The sequence below is a fragment of the Pteropus alecto genome, unplaced genomic scaffold (assembly GCF_000325575.1).
Source record: "Pteropus alecto unplaced genomic scaffold, ASM32557v1 scaffold25, whole genome shotgun sequence".
NCBI lineage: Eukaryota > Metazoa > Chordata > Mammalia > Chiroptera > Pteropodidae > Pteropus > Pteropus alecto.
In genome coordinates, this window is record NW_006441955.1 from 4779450 (window position 1) to 4792443 (window position 12994).

Here is a 12994-nt window from a genome sequence, read left to right on the forward strand (position 1 = left end):
CAACTTCTACCTTGAGCATAGAAAGGTAATTTCAGCATGAAAAAGAACGTGGATTTGAGGAATATTGTTAGGAGAAAATAGTACTATATCTACCCAATTAATACCATTTATATTTCTTAGTCATCATATAAGAACTCAACAGGTAAAGCTAATTTGGGGGCAGTGAATTAGCTAGAAATATAGATTTAATTATATTATTTTGTATTTTTAGATTAGTTATGAAGAGCAATACTTTCAAATAGAAAATAAATTTTATTAGTTCTTCTAGAGCAGGAACCATTGCCTTTTTCCTGACTACCCCTGATTATTTCAGGAGTAGAAAATGCTGGTAGGATGGAGAGTGTGTAGGTGAGGTTAGTTTTAGAAACTGATTATGTCATTCACTAATGGAGTGTCACATACTCTGGTTCTGGTTTTCCATGTAAGCTTTGAAGATAGAAGCATGGGTCTGACAGCGTGGAACAGGAGACTGAGCTCCTTTTCTCTTTAGTTAAGACTTGAGCAAAGGCACTTAGCAATAGTGCCTTTCTCACCAAAGCTTCTGAGCCTGCAGTTGGCGAGGTAGCCTTTTCATATGGGAGTGTGAGAAGGAAGTGCAGTGCCTTTCTCTGTCTTCACCTAGCAAAATGTTATTCTTCAGGCATCACCTCTTCAGGAAGTTTTCACTCGCTGCAAAGACTGTCAATAAATAATCACCAATAATAAGTTATTGTAATATTTGTTACTGAAGCCTGCCCTACCCCGAGAGAGAGAGAGAGAGAGAGAGAGAGAGAGAGAGAGAGAGAGAGAGAGAGAAAGAGAAAGAGAAAGAGAAAGAGAAAGAGAGAAAGAGAGAGAGAAAGAGAGAAAGAAAGACAGAAACTGACCGACCACAGTGTTTTATATTTTAAGTTTACTTATCCATCTCTCTATGAAACATTGAGCACTTTTAGGTCAAGGACATAGTCTTGTAATTGTAACCTAATGAGTAGGACAGTGCCTGGTAAATAATAGATGCTCAGTTGTGTTTGATGCATCATGTTCATACATTCATTGTAATTAGTGTATAGCATAAATAGGAAGTACCAGTGAAGGAGACATAAAAGGAGCAACCCCTAAGACTGAGATTCATGAGAGTGTCCCTAAGGCCTCTGGTAATCACAATAAAAAGAGGTCTAGAAGCCCAAAGAAAAAGAAGAGGTCCTCAGGAAGAAACTGTACTGAATTAAGTAATTATATTCCTTTTTTAGATGTACATGTATAATATTTAGTAACTTCTATTTTTAAAATGAGATGGATACTTTTGTAAGAAAGCACGTAAAGAATCCTGACATAAATTTAAATCCTCTCAGAGGCCCAGATTATTGCAGTGAGAAGACTGCCCCTCTCCCAAGTCCTCAGGAGACCACAGGTTTTTCTTTGGAAAATGAAACTAAAGAGGCTCAAGATTTGGAGACATTAGACATAGCAGAGATCAAGGATGGGGCACTATGGTGAAAGCAGGGGAATTAAGGGAAATCCCATAGATTGACAAGTGAAACCCTTCCCCTCACTCCTTCCTCTACTCTTTTTTAGGAAAGTGATTGCCTGGTATTACATTTCCGCACCCCTGACAGGATATTATATGAGTCTTCTCTGGAATCCAAAGGAAAAAATGTACATATACTGACATTTGGAGATCTTCCAATGAAATAGCTGTGTTCACATCCAATCACCGTGCAATGAAAGCCTCCTAGTGAGAAGCCACACATGCAGAGCTTTCAGTTGGCTTTTAGTACTTTAGTTGTTCAGTAGATAGGCATTTGGGGAAACCTTCCAATGTGAAAGAGACCAAAACACAAAAGTACAAAAGAGGAATTGGAGGAAATAATACTGGAAACAGAAGTTTGGGAAAAAAACCAAAAACCAAACTGTAGGTAAATACATTAGAGAGGTAAGAGAAGAATTTATATCCGTGAAATGAGAGCAAGATGCCATAAAAAGGATCAGAAAAAGAAATTAAAAGTATGATAGACACTTTTAGTACATTAAAAAAAATTAAAACTACCTCAGGCATATAGAAAAGGCATTAAGTATAGTACAAACAACTTTTTTTCTCTGAACCATTTGAGAGTGAGTTGCTAACTGCATGCCTCATCACCTCTGAAACTGTGTTTCCTGCAAACAAGGACATTCTCCTACATCATCACAGTACAGTCATCAAAATCAAGGAATTTGCATTGATGCATTACCACTATCTAGTTCTCAGACTTTATTCAAGTTTTGCCAGTTATATTAATGTCCTTTTTATCAAGAGTATCTAGAATCACATGTTGCATTTATTTGTCATGTCTCTTTAGTCTCTGCTAGAACAGTTCTGTGGACTTTCTTGACCTTGACACTTTTGCTTAATTTTGATTTGTCTGATGTTTCCTCATGGCTAGGTTCAGGGAGTGCATTTTTAGTGGGACTTTCACAGAAGTGGTACTGCCTTTGTTTTTAATTAATAAACTATTTTTAGAGCAGTTTTAGGTTCATAGCAAAAAGGAGCAAAAAATACAGGGAGTTCCTCATATACTTCTGTCCCTGTCACTTACCCCACTCCCCACACACATAAGTATCTATATTGCTATGTATCTATATTGCTGTGTCCTTTTCATTGTCAGGGAGCATGGATTTCTATTTGTCCCGTTACTGATGATGTTCACTTTGATCACTTGTATAAGGTGGTGTCTGCCAGGCTGTCTCTGAAGTGGCTCTTTTTTTTTCTTTAGTAATTAGTAATTTAAAACTATGTAAATATCCTATCCCTTAGCACATTTGGGTTTCATTCATTCTTGTTATAAAGACTCATGGTTTTCTTTTTTATTCAGTGGGTGATAATCCATTGCTTTCATTATTTATTTCGATGTTCAGATTGTCTCTGATTTGGCCTGTGGGAGTTCCTTCATCTGGTTTCTGTGTCCTTTTAACATGTCCCAGTCATTCTTGGAGCACTTCCTTGCTTTCCAGCACACAAGATATTCAAGGCTCTTCTTTTTTTTTTAAATTGAAATATAATTCACATAACCATAAAATTCACCATTTTTTATAGTCCAGTGGTTTTTATATATTTACAGAGTTGTGCAGTCATCACCACTAATTCCAGAACATTTTCATCACCACTAAGAGAAATCTTTTATCCATTGTCAGTCACTCCCCATTTCTCTCCAGTTCCCCTCAGCCCCTGGCAACCAGTAATTTACTTTCTGTTTCTGTGGATTTGCCTGTTCTGTACATTTCATATAAATTTAATTATATAATGTATAGCTTTTTGTGTCTGCTTTCAGTTACCATAATATTTCCAAGATTTATCAATGTTGTGGTATAAAGCAGTACTTCATTTGTTTGTATCAAATAATATTCCATTTTGTCAATATTCCATACCACATTTTATTTATCCATTCATCAGTAGATAGATATTTGAATTGTTTCCAATTTTTGTTGTTATGAATAATGCTACTGTGAGCATTTGTGGATAAGTTTTTGTGTGAATGTTTGCATTTCTCTTGAGTATAAACCTAGGAGTAGAAAAGCTATGCCATATTGTATAACTGTTTAACTCTTTGAAGAACTGAGAAACTATTTTCCAAAGTTTCGCACGGTTTTACTTTCCTCCCAGCAATGTGTGCGGGTTCGTATTTCTCTACAACCTCATCAAAGCTCTTGTGTTTTTTCTACTCCAGGTCTGGAATCAGCCATTTCTCTGTGGAGCTTTGGTTCAATTATTTAGAAACCAAAACTGTATTCTCATTGCTACATGGAGTTGAAGTGGGACTTTCCTACTCCAAGATCCTCTGTGCATAGAGCTAGAGAACGTATGTATACACAGACACACACACACGTGTGCACACACACATTTACATCTATATTTATTGCTATAAGCATCTATATTTATTGAAGTCCATGAATTCACACATACCTCAGATTCCAAACTAACTTTGCAGGGTTCTTTGTAATTTTCTCCTTTTCCACATTTTAACCCCTTTCTTCAACAGTGAGAAACGTTCTCCCATTGCCCTTTGAGTAGTTACTTATTCCATTTCTCTACATGTAGCCAATTTCCTATCACTGTCTTCTTGGCCCTTTTTATCCTCTTTAGGCTCTGACCTGCCACTCTGGACCGACCTCTTACATCTTTCTCTACACCCCTCCTGCACATGGACCCTTCTTACCCACTTGGGCTCTGACTCTCCATGCAGGGCTATCCTGAGGAGACAACTTTCTCACCCTGCTGGGGCTCTGACACCTTTATGCTTGAGCACCGTACAACAAGGACATCTGCTTCACCACACTTGGGCTCTGACATTCTCTTATAAAGATGCCCTCTTCACCCTGCCCCCATGTCTATTCAATTTTTAATAACTTTTTTCCTTATTTTTTCAGCTTTTTATTTTGAAGTAATTATAGATTCACAGGAAGTTGCAAAATAGTATAAAAAGTTTCTGTGCACCCTTCATTTACCCGGTTTTCCTCAGTAACATATAACTATAGAAAAAACCAGGAAATTGACATTTTATTTATCCATTCATCAGTTGATAGATATTTAGGTTGTTTCCACCTTTTGGTTGTTATGAATAATGCTGTTATGAATATATTCATGAATACGTAGTTCTCTTCCATTTATCACATGTAGACTTGTGTAACCACCATTGCAATTTAAGATACAGCATGATTCTAGCACCACAGAGATCTCTCTTGTGTTACTTCTTTATAGTTACATGCACCCTTCTCTCTCCTGTCCCATATTTAATGACTTTTTTACAATTAAAAATATTATTAAAAGTCACAAGAAGAGCTGTGTAAGTATAGAGATAAACTATGTGATGTTCATGAATGAGAAGAATTAATATTATTCCCATTCCTGAATGAGGGGCAGGATAGAAATTCTAATTTCTGAATGTCGAATTTATTGGCACTGTGTTCTGTCCTGCTGCTCTGTTGAGGAGTCTTGGGGCCATTTGTAGACCATTCCCGCCCACCACCCTGTCAACACCCCACAAGCTCTTGGCTTTATGCAGAGAGCCCAATCTGGCTCCCTCCAATGTAGAAACTTCTATAAGTTTGCAGCCAGCAATTCCCATCCTCTCCGCTAGCTTTCAAATCCCAGGCCTGAAGGTTTTGTATCCCCTGTGGACTGCCACCATTTAGTTCTCACTCTTTGCTGTGGCCTGGTTTCTTCTTGGTTTATGGTATCTGTATATTTCTTTTTCTTGCTTTTGAATTTGTATAAACTTTAAAAAAAATCTAGTTTGTCCAAAATTTCTATAGTCAGAGTGGGAAGGAATGCTTCCCACCAACAGCTCAGTACACTCTTTTTTCTTTTGAAAAATTTCAAGCCTATAGAAAAGTTACACAAATAGTACAATGAAGACCCATATATCAGTCTTTCACCTAGATTTATTTTTGTCATTTTGCCTCTTTTTTCGAACACCTCTTTCCTTCTCTCTCCTTTCCCTCTCTTCTGCTTCTCCCCCTCACTCCACTCCCTCACGCTCACATTCTTTTTTTTCCCTGAATCATTCAAAAATTAGTTGCAGATAATAAAACACTTCTTTCCTAAATGATTCAACAGCCATCTACTAAGAGCAGACATTTTCCTACAAAATCAAAATACCATTATCACATCCAAGAAAGTGATCATTAATTAATTGTATCATCTAATGTATGGTCCAAATTCCTCTGATTTTCCCATAAATATCATTTTTTGCTTTGTGAATTATGTGTTTTATTGGTCAAGGTTCTAGTCAGTGTTCATGCATGGCGTTTGGTTAATTAATCTCTTGAGTCTCTTAATTTAGAATGATTTGTTTTTCATAACACAGTTTTTTGAAGAGTTTAGGACAGTTGTCTTAAAGAATGCTTCACATTCTAGATTTGTTTGTTTCTTCATGATTCAATTCAGGTTAAACATTTTTGGCTGGAATACTGTGTAGGCAATGTTTTAAACTTTTCATTGCATCATATCAGTAGGTGCATAATGTCAGCTTGTTAAACTATTGGTAATGTGATTATTTGGTTAAAGTAGTGATTACCATCTTTTCACTGTAGACATACATTTTTTCCTTTGTAATTAATAATTTTCTTTCCCAATATCCATTTACCTAAAGATTTTAACATCCATTTTTGATGCTTGCCTGAATCAGTAATATAATTGGAGTTCAATACAACTTCTTGACCAACTGTTTATACACTGTTCACTTATTCATCCCATTGGTATTTATTGAATAGGTACTACATCAGGTTTCGTGCTAATTACTTGGTGAACACAGTTTAGTAGGAGTCTTTGTGTAGTCTACAGTCTGGAGGGAAGATTGGCATTAATCAAATAATCACACAGATGTATATTTATAGATTGTGATAAATATTAAAAAGAAAAAATAGGTGCTATAAGGAATTATAAGAGGAGATAACTTTTCTAGGGGTTTAGAGAGGACTTCCTTATGAAAGTAAGCTAAATACTGAAAGAGGTAGAATTTTTTGCAGAAGGAGTGGGCGTGTTGGAGGCAGTTGGGTAAAAGTTCCTGAAGAGGGAAGGAGCATGATACTTTGAAGAAATGTGTGTTCCAGCACCCAGCATAATGTTTGCACATATCGGTGCTCAATAAATATGTGTGGAAGGGTATATTTAAAATAGAAGGATCAACTCCAGAGCTTAAAAACTTAATTGCTTATAAAGCTTGTAAAGTAAAGCTTATAAATTGCTTATGTGGCAGGCAATGTTTTAAATGTGTTATCTATATCAATTTATTTATTCTAGAGGAAGATACTATTATTACCCAGTTTTACAGATGAGAAATAAGTCACAAATAATTTCCTCAAGGTCATATAGTTAGTAAGTGAACTAGGAACTAGGATGAGAACTTGGACAGTCTAGTCCTAGAGTTCATGTTCTTATCTATTAATGCTATAATGTTTCCCATTACTTAGAGTATATACAATACCTTTCTCAGGCATTCTAGGGCTTCCATAATATCATGTCCCTTTGTTACCCACATAAATAAATCTTTGCTTCAATTTCACTGATTTCCTATAAGATCACTCCCATAAATCTCCCCCTGTTTGAAATTTCACTTCCGCATCTTCCCATGCGGAATATCTGTTAAAATTTTATCCAACCTTCAAACCCAGCTCAAATCCATAAATAATGCCTTTCTTGACCTTCCAGGCTGTGATTGGCCCGTTTCTTAAACTTTTATAGTACTTATTCTGTAATACTTATCTGTAATTCTGACAAATTAATCATGTAGTACCTTGTGTTTCTTGTGCTGTGTTATTAAAATCATTTATTATTTAAATTTTCTTATTTAGCATAGTTTACCATTAAGTAAATTATAAGCTCCTTGATGTTAGGGATGATGTCTGAGACTTAATTGATCACAACGCTCTGTATATAGTAGATCCACAGTAATTATGTTGAACTGATTATTTGTTTACTAATATTTTACATATAATGACCATGAAATGTTAAGTAGTGAAGGTATATGTTAAATGTGCTAAATTGTGTATAGTAAATTTTATTTATGCTTTTTGCATTGGACAGTTTAAATGTGCAGGCTTTATCAAAATAAAATGGCATGTATATGAAAATGATTTTTGAACTAAAGATTTCAGGAAAAACCATGTATAGATTATGTAGCCTGTTTGTCTATGTAAACTGAAATTACATAACAGGAGCCAATTAATAAATAATAGTTGACTAAATGAATAATCATGGGGAAATGCTTGAATAAGTCAGTTAAATTCTCTGAGCTTATTTTTGTAAATTGGTAAAATGAGAGCAAGAATATTGACACTTTCATATGCTTCAAAGAAGAAGATACACTATAAGTCAAAGAAAATTCACCATTTTTTAATATTTGACTTAAAATTTGTAATAGGATATTTCCTCCTTCTTCGTGCTTTCATTACTCAGACTTTTTGGGAGAATTATAATCTTATCTTTCCTCCTATCTGCTTCCATATATACCAGTAAGAAGCCAAGGATAATTTTCATGAAAAGAAATTTTGAGAGATTAGGGAGATAAATAAGCATGAGGCTTATGATAATAGAGGGGGGAAATGGGATAATATTTATTTAACAACTACTGTGTGCTCTCTGTATTCTGTTAAGTAGTTGAGACCCCTAGTTTATATGCCCACAGGATACTTGATACTTTTAGACTAGTTACCACCAAGAAAGACTTCGAAATGATACTTGGAAAGAAGAGGTTTAAAAAGAATAACCAAGTTAGAGTCATCGTTAGCATTTTGGAACTAATATCCCTCACTCCCATGCTCATTTGAACTTTCTTGTCATTTCCCATTTGAAAACAATTCTGTAAGCTTTCTGTTCTAATAGAAATGCAGTTATATCCCAAAGAAAATGATTCCTTTCTCAACATCTGAAATTTATCTTTTGAAACATGTCCTATTGAAATGATCACCAAGTCTGTTCTCTACAATTATTTATATTTTAATGATTGTCAGTTTACAGATTTCTAGAATTTATTAGCTTAAAAATCTTGCAGTATATCCAGTGTGATGACCAGTTTTATAGTTTATCATGGTCTGTGTAGATTTATGAGATTTTATCCTTATATACTTAAGATTTATAAAAAATATATACATATCTGTATTTTATTAATCTTTGTATTTCATTTTTTCCAGTTTTACTGAGATATAATTGACATATAACATTGTATTAGTTTAAGGAATACAATATAAAAACTTGATATAAGTATATATTGTGAAATGATTGCCACAATAAACTTAGTTACATCTATTATCTCACATAATTACCAATGTTTTTTTCTTGTAATGAGAACTTTTAAGATCTACTCTCTTAGCAAGTTTCAAACATATGGTACAGTATTATTAATTAACTCTAGTCACCATACTGTATATTACATCCCCAAAATTTATTTATCTTACAACTGGAAGTTTGTACCTTTTGTCTACCTTCACTCATTTCCCTCATCTCCCACCCCACAACCTCTGGCAACCATCAGTCTGTTCTGTGTTTCTGAGTTCAATTTTTTTTAGATACCGTGTAAGTTAGATCATATAGTATTTGTCTTTCTCTTTCATTTAGCATAATGCCTTCAAGGTCCATCCATACTGTTGCAAATGACAAAATTTCCTTCCTTTTTATGGCTGAATAATATTTCATTATATATACACCTATACACACAAACCCATATTTTCTTTATCTATTCATCTGTCAGTGGATACTTACATTGTTCCCATGTCTTCCTATTGTAAATAATGCTGCAATGAACATGGAGGTACAGATATCTCCTCTAAATAGTGTTTTCATTTTCTTTGTATAAATACCCAGAAGCGGAATTGCTGGATCATATGGTAGTTCTATTTTTAATGTTTTGAGGAACCTACATATTATTTTCCATGATGATTGCACTAATTTACATTCCCACCACTAGCGAACAAGGTTTCCCTTTTCTCCACATCCGCGCCTAACAATTGTTATCTCCTGTCTTTTTGATTACAGCCATTCTAACAGGTGTGAGGTGATATCTCATTGTGGTTTCAATTTGCATTTCACTGATGACTAGTGATGTTGAGCACCTTTTCATATGCCTATTGGTCCTTCGTATGTTTTCTTTGGAACAAAATGTCTATTCAGTTTTTCTGCCCATTTATTAGAGGGTGTTTTTTGTTTTGTTTTTGCTATTTTGTTTTTGCTATTTGAGTTGATTTTTGTGTATAATGTAAAATAGGTGTCTGGTTTCATTCTTTTGCATATGCTGTTCAGTTTCCTAGTACAATTTATTGAAGAAACTATCCTTTCCCCATGCTATATTCTTGGCTCTTTTGTTATAAATTAATTGACCCTATATGTGTTGGTTTATTTCTGGGCTCTCAATTCTGTTCCATTAATCTATGTGTCTGTTTTTTGGCCAATGCCATATTATTTTCATTACTATAAGTTTGTAAAACAGTTTGAAATCAGGAGGTGTGATGGCTCTAGCTTTGCTCTTTCTCAAGATTGCTTTCACTATTTAGGGTCTTCTGTGGTTCCATACAAATTTTAGGATTTTTTTACTTGAAAAATGCTATTGGAATTTTGATAGGGATTGCATTGAATCTATAGATTGCTTTGGGTAGTATGGACATTTTAACAACGTTAATTCTTTCAGTTCACAAGCTCTGAATATCTTTCTATTTATATGTGTCTTCAATTTATTTCATCAATGTCTTACAATTTTTAGTATACAGATCTTTCACCTTCTTGGTTAAATTTATTCCTAGGTATTTTATTCTTTTTGATTCAATTGTGGATGGGATTGTTTGCTCAATTTTCTTATTGATACTTTGTTGTTAGTGTATAGAAATGCAACTGATTTTTGTGTGTTGACTTTTTATCCTGCAACTTTACTCATTTGTTTTTTAGTTCTAATGGTTTTTTGGAGGAGTCTTTTGAGTTTTATATATGTATATATAAAATGTTGTCTGTAAATACAGTTTTACTCCTTTCCGATTCAGATACCTTTTATTATTTTTTTCTTGACTAATTGCTCTGGTTAGGATTTCTAATAAGATGTTGAATAAAAGGGGTGAGAGTGAGCATCCTTGTCTTGTTTCTTATCTTAGAGGAAAAGCTCTTAGCTTTTCACTGTTGAGTAAGATGTTAGCTGTGGGTTTGTCATAAATGACTTTTATTATGTTGAAGTATGTTTCCACTATATTCACTTTGTTGAGAATTTTTACCATTAATGGATGTCAAATTTTGTCAAATGACTTTTGCATATCGAGATGATTATATGATCTTTATCCTTCATTTTGTTAATGTGGTGTATTACATTGATTTGTGGATGTCAAGCCAACATTGCACCCTTAAAGTAAATCCCACTTGATCATAGTATATGATCCTTTTAAGGTACTGTTGAATTTGGCTTGCTAATATTTTGTTTAGGATTTTTGTATCTATGTTCATCAGAGATACTGGCCTGTAATATTCTTTTCTTGTAGTGTCCTTATCTGGCTTTGTATTAGGTAGTGCTGGCTTCATAAAATTAGTTTGGAAGTGTTTCCTCCTCTTCTATTTTTTGGAAGAGTTTGAGAAGTATTGGTATTAATTCTTCTTTAAATATTTGGTAGCATTCACCAGTGAAGGCATCTGGTCCTAGACTTTTCTTTTTTGGGGTGTTTTTAAATGATTGATTCAATCTCCTTATTAGTAATTGGTCTGTTCAGATTTTCTGTTTCTTCATGATTCAGTCTTGGTAGATTGTATGTGTCTAGGAATTTATTCAGTTAGTGTTGTCCGATTTATTGATGTATATATAATTGTTCATAGCAGTTAGTCTCTTATGATCCTTTGCATTTCTGTTGTATCAGTTGTTTTGTCTATAAATTATATTTTAACAATTGAAAGTGTAATACAAATTTGATCTACTTTCTAGTTTTAAACAAGTCTCTTAAGTGGTGTTTCCTCACCGATGGAGAATTACTTCCAAGCAGAAGCTTACAACCTGGACAAGGTGTTAGATGAATTTGAACAAAACGAAGGTGAGTACTAACTTTGGCAAATTTATTTTTATGTATTTATGACATAGAAAATGTGGGGTTTTAAGAGGATGCAGTTCTTTTTAAAAAGTAAAAGCAGGTCTAATGACTTAATAATATTACATGTTAATATCCAGAGTAATAACTTAACATTTTTAATCACTATGTACTGGATATTATGCTAAACTATTTACATTGGTGATATCATTTCATATTTAAACTAATTCCACAAAAGTAGATTTTATCTACGTTTTACAGATGAGACTAGAAGCACAGAGAGGTTAAGCAACTTCTCCCAAGTTGCTTTGCTAATAAGTAGCAGGTTTAGATTATAGGCAGTATGATACCAGAGCCTGAACTCTCCTCTACTATGTACAACCAATTTATCATCAAGAAAAGCTTTAAAATGTGTGATTGTATGTCCTGAACTAAGAAAAACAGCTGTCAAATGTTGATTGACCAATAAAGTAAAGATACATTTGAAACCTAATTTTAAAAGATTTACATTTTTAAGTAACTGCCAAAATGTTTAATTAAATGTCACATTCGTAAGGCTCAGTCTAAAAATATCTGCTTAAGATTCACTTCATTTAGGGAAACTTTTTTCTTAAATCACCCTCTCAGTATGATTTCAATGGATAAGCCATAATTAAATCTCTTTCACCTTATCCTCCTTCCGTGGTGGTCTGTTTCTAACAGGAAATGGCATATAACAAGTTTACAAAGTCATATATTTCCATCTAAAGTCCATGATTTTAGTAATGGCCTCCAGACCTTTTCTGTAGCCAGTGATTCAGATTGTTCTTTAATAGCAATTGAGAAGAGAGATTTGTTTTGATTTTGTTGCTTTAGGGCTATGACAGAGCAAGCCTTAAAGAAAATGTGGGATTATAGGGGTAGGAGGGAAAGGGGAGAGGAAAGATACTTGGAAATGTCTACTCTTCTCATATGTTACCACTGATGACCCAGAGCTAACCCATAACCTTAGGTTCATTCCTGATTCATGTAAATGTGAAACCTAATCACTTGGGATTTTATTGGATCTAGGTGAGTTTTATACATTCCGAGGTGGAAGGTATATTATTCTCTTAGTTTGAGTCCTTTATGCAAGTATTTTCTCAATTCTTTCTTTAGTTTGGCCCTCTCTGTATCACAATTATTTGTCATGAGATAGCTACACAGGTGCTACACCTAGCAAATACTGTACTTCTAGAATAATACTAACTCTAATTACTAAAACCATTAGTTTATTACATCAATCTCTTTGTTACTTCTTGTAAGTTCCAGTAGGGTACTTTGTATACAGTTGATTTTCAATACATATTTGTTGAATTAGTAAAAATTGTCATTTTAGTTTGAAAATACAGCATTTGCTTACAAAAATAACTTCTTTAAAAGGAGAAGAATTTCAGAAGCCAGTTTCTTGTAACTATGTTGTTTATTTGTTTGAACTGTTTTTTAAAATCCCAATACCAGTTAGATTAAAACT

General features: G+C 33.9%; 1 protein-coding gene across 1 annotated transcript in view; it reads left to right on the forward strand.

Annotated features, from left to right (window-relative positions):
* ZFYVE9 (zinc finger FYVE-type containing 9) overlaps nt 1-12994 on the forward strand; it is a 124585-nt gene that overhangs the window by 30657 nt on the left and 80934 nt on the right. The window contains 1 exon segment of the mRNA XM_025052057.1: nt 11403-11508. Coding sequence (XP_024907825.1) covers nt 11439-11508 — 70 coding nt within the window. The 5' untranslated portion in view covers nt 11403-11438.